The 4,631-nt window shown below is 39.3% G+C and overlaps 1 protein-coding gene across 1 annotated transcript; it reads right to left on the bottom strand.

The window, feature by feature from the left end:
- Positions 1–371: 371 nt before the first annotated feature.
- LOC106616593 (succinate--CoA ligase [ADP/GDP-forming] subunit alpha, mitochondrial) lies at positions 372–1,565 on the bottom strand. Its single transcript, XM_014233310.3, has one exon. It carries the CDS (start codon positions 1,487–1,489, stop codon positions 488–490), a length of 1,002 nt encoding a protein of 333 aa, XP_014088785.2. The 5' UTR covers positions 1,490–1,565; the 3' UTR covers positions 372–487.
- Positions 1,566–4,631: the final 3,066 nt, after the last annotated feature.

Consider the following 4,631-nt stretch of genomic DNA (forward strand, 5'->3'; position numbering starts at 1 on the left):
AAAATTTCCTTTTCCAAATTTTTTACCGAATTTTCTCATTTTAATGTTTTTAACTTATTTCGAAAAATTTCCCTTTCCAAAATTTTCGTTTGCAAAAATTATGTACGGTTTGTTAAAAACCTACTAAACATGTAAGAAATATAAATGTTGTACTCAAAAATATCCCTTTTTGTGAATATTTCCCATTTTATTTCTACAATTTTCCAATTTGTTTTAAATTTTGCAATATGAGTAATTTTATCTAAATTCACATATCACCTTGCAGGATATTTTCCATTTTTCGTACTTCCCTTTTCAAGAAATTTCCTAAACTTGATTTAGACCAGACTAATGTCATAATGAAATTAAATCAGCAATAAATATGACGTTAATTACGAACATATAATTTCTTTATTACAAAAATATATATTTATCGGTTTTCCAATTCCACAACAACAGAAGTAACAGTTGCAATTATCTCAAAATAATACCGCCATCACCAAAAATCTCAAATCAATTTACGACACTTCATCTCATCCACCAGCACCTTGCCCATCAAAGTCGGATTAGCTGTTACCATAACATCTGCCTTCTCCAAAGCCTTCACTTTGTCGATGGCCTTACCCTTGCCACCGGATATGATAGCGCCCGCATGGCCCATACGCCTGCCCGGTGGCGCAGTTCTTCCAGCGATGAAAGCAGCAACCGGCTTAGCCTTATCTCCCGAATTGTGTTGTTTCAAATATTCGGCCGCATCCTCCTCGGCATTGCCACCAATTTCGCCAATCATCACAATGGCTTTTGTGTCGGGATCTTTTAGAAAAACATCGATGCAATCAATAAAATTGGTGCCGTTGAAGGGATCGCCACCTATACCCACGCACAGTGTTTGACCGAGCCCATGCTTAGTGGTCTGATTGACGGCTTCGTAAGTAAGTGTGCCCGAACGCGAAACGACACCAACACAACCACGCTTATGTATATTACCAGGCATAATACCGATCTTGCACCACTCCGGCGCTATAATGCCCGGACAATTGGGTCCAACTATACGACATTTCTCCTGCTGCATTAGCGCATCCTTAACACGCACCATATCATGCTGTGGTATGCCCTCGGTAATGATGACGATGAGCGGTATTTCCGCTTTGAGTGCGTCCTCAACTGCTTTAAAGGCACCCGGTGCTGGTACGTAGAGCACTGTCGCATGCGGATTTACGGCTTTCTTGGCCTCCTCGACGGTGGCGAAAACGGGCTTGTCGAGATGCTTAGTGCCACCTTTTTTCGGCGAAACGCCACCTACTAATTTCGTGCCATATTTCAGCGCCTCCTGACAATGAAATGTCGCCTGTTTGCCAGTAAAGCCTTGACATATGAGCGTCGATTCGGCGGTCAGCTTGAGGTTCACTCTCGTCTTGTTATAGTCCGCATACTTGCGTATTGCTTTTAGTAGGATATTCGTCCGGCTTGTTGATAACGCATTGCGGAGGACTGAAGGAACTATGCACATTTTGAGAAAACACAAATGTTATCGAAACTTTTACGATTTGTTATTTGTTTGAAGAATCAAATTATTATACGTACATATATATAAATGTACAGAAATCTATTGACATTTAAAAAAATTTAATGTGAAGCATATTTCAAAACAAGTGTTTATAAAAAGTAATTCAGATTAGGCATTGTGTGTAGTTACGCCTACAACCCATTTCGTTCGACCAGTGTAACGGATCCTCACTGGGTTCAATCCTAACTTCAACTAAATTTAAAACTAATTAGAGAAGAAGCTCAGCAACTATCAAAAGATGTAAGATTCAATCTGGCTTCGTAGTATAATAAGAAAGAAAGATAATTTAGAAAATAAAATATAAAAATAATATATAATAACAAAACTATTATACTCTGTAGCAACAGGTTGCGAGAGTATAAAAAGTATGATAATTTGATAATATTACGACGAAACCTGCCTAATAAAACTGAAGTAAAAATTACAAAAAGGACCCGGAAGTGATTTCTAATTGAAAATTTTTCGAACCATATCGGTTTAACTGAGAGTCTGAACAGAGAATACATCCAGTGGGAGGACTATACAGAAGCTGATTCTGGTCTCTTTTTGAACCATTCTATTTCATCTAGCCGCTGTAGACCAAATGATCAAAGATAGCGGAATTGAACTGAAATTTTTTTATACCAGATTATGAAGAGGAAATTTAAGTATGCACACTCTCACGGTATAGACTTTACCGGACTATAAGTAAACCAGTTCTTCTAACCAAAAAAATTAAGTACGAACTTCTAAGAGTTTTGAAATGGCTTCGCAATCCATCAATGTCCTCATTACATATGATTTCAGCAACAAAAAGGACGCTAGTCCTTCAAAAGAAGACGCCTGTAGCTTAACCTGATTTCGATCCCTTCTTTCTAATCCGAGTTTAGCTATAAGGAGTTTTTGAGTGCTTGTATTACCGAACGATCACTGAGAATATGAGAAGCCTAGCAATCAAAGAGTTTCTTTTCTAGCTGAGAAAATCTTAGTACAATAATACTAGGGCTTGACATTAGATGTACTAAAAATCCATTATTTTCGCAATAGATGGCGTTATTTATCTGTATCGCGTTGTATAAGTCCGATCGGGTTGAGCTAGATGGCGTTATATAGAAGGTATTTCGTACTAAAACTGCTTTTCTGACAGTTTTGAGATTGGTTGATTCAGTTTTGTTTAAGCGCGCGTCAAAGATGGACACTAGCAAAAAGAAAATAGCTATATTTTACAGATTTTCTTCGATAAGGGCGAAAACGCAAGCCAGTCGGATGAAAATGTGAATAGCGTTATGGTCCTGATAATGTAACAGCTAATTTCGATGTCAAAGACGCATCACGCTCTGGAAGACCAATTATCGAAAAAGTCGATCAAATAATGGATTACGATTGTTCAGGACCTGAACATTACACGAAACCCCGTTTGTTACCATTTGAATAAGGCTGGATACGAAAAGCATTAAATTTCATGCAAAAATAATGTATTTTTTTTTTACTACAACTAATAGTATACAAGTATTTCTAAGTGAATTTTTATAGCAAAGAACTCTTCAGAATTGTTGACTGAGTTTTATAATTTATCAACATTATAATACCATAAAAAATATATATGTATGTAAGCAATGGAATGTGGTTTTCGACTATACAACAGCTTACTTATAAAACTAGATGCCATACCTAACCTCACTTATAACCAATTCAATTACACTAACTAGGCGCTTAAGATTTTACTGATATGACATTAATTTAACACCTTACACTTGTACTTAATATCATATTTCGTTGTACATACATAAATTTGTGGATCCATTAATTTTCGCACAAAAGCGCCTTCTCAGCATAAGTATTTCGCATAAAATTCCATCACTCCCACCAATGTGCTGACGCTAATTTAACCGCCACGCGCTGTCAGTGCAAACAACTAACGGCGCAATGACATATTTCGGTACTATTCCATTGAAACGATGGTCGAGCGACGTTCAGGCTGCTAGCCGGTCATTGCATTGCACAGCTTGTAGACAATATTTGGGGCGCATGCTGAATTAGTTGACGCCGCGCAGGTTCAGTGACACTGCGGCGCACGCCCTCGACGCTACGAACGCCAATGAAAGTTTGCGATAATTGCGAAATTGCGCAGTAAATTTAGCCACTGGATAAGTGCTTCAACGGCTGGATGAGCATTTCGCGTGCGCTTAGCCAAAAGAACGCCCTGCAACGGCACACCGCGCGGTGCGGCGCCTCCACAAGGCCAACAAGTGCATGGACTGTGGCGCGCAGCGGCACGGTAGCGGCTGGTGGCGTTGTGATGTATGCACAAGTGGGGCGTAGTGGGTCGTTGTATAAACATATGAGAGTTGGGAACTGAGTTCATAACTGCGAAGTATTTTCACATTTAAGTACAAGCACCACGACTGCGCGCGCAATCAAAACAAACCGCACGAAGCCCAAAAATTATGTACGTAGTCGGCGGAGAACGGAACAGCGCTATACATATGTATGTATATATGTATATATTATAATTATGTATGTATATGGAAGAAAGAAATTTATGCGCGCCCCCAAAAGACAAAGCTCGCGCGCACAACAAGAACAATTGCAAACGAGCAGAGAAAGGGCGCACACATATACATATGTATATAAATATATGTATAAAGATATGTATATTGCAAAATAACCGGCAATCAAAACAGAAAGCCAGCAAAAACAATGCGATCAGCGACAGCAAATAACGAAAATCCACAAAAAATTCGAAAAATTCCACAGGTTATTGACACGAATCGCAGCGACACACGCGAACGTAGTAAAAAGGTAGCGTAGCGCGAATGAGTCGAACAGCTCAGCGCAGCGGGTGAGTTTGGTGAGTTAGACCGAGCGGTGGTGTGACGGCTGCTTAGAGTAGCGTCTTTTACCAGTTTTGGCGCACTTCGGCGAACGAATGAATTATATACAATACAAGAAAAAGACGTCAATGAAATTGAAGAATGTTTATACACGTACTGGGATGGCGTCGTAACATGTGTAGCTGAAGAGTAAGAGAGGGAAACAACCAGCGACGCCAGCAGCAACAAGTGGATGGAGTTGTTATTTCGATGCTCTTATAAGAATATTATTT

This window comes from Bactrocera oleae, chromosome 6 (genome assembly GCF_042242935.1).
Source record: "Bactrocera oleae isolate idBacOlea1 chromosome 6, idBacOlea1, whole genome shotgun sequence".
NCBI classification, from domain to species: Eukaryota; Metazoa; Arthropoda; class Insecta; order Diptera; family Tephritidae; genus Bactrocera; species Bactrocera oleae.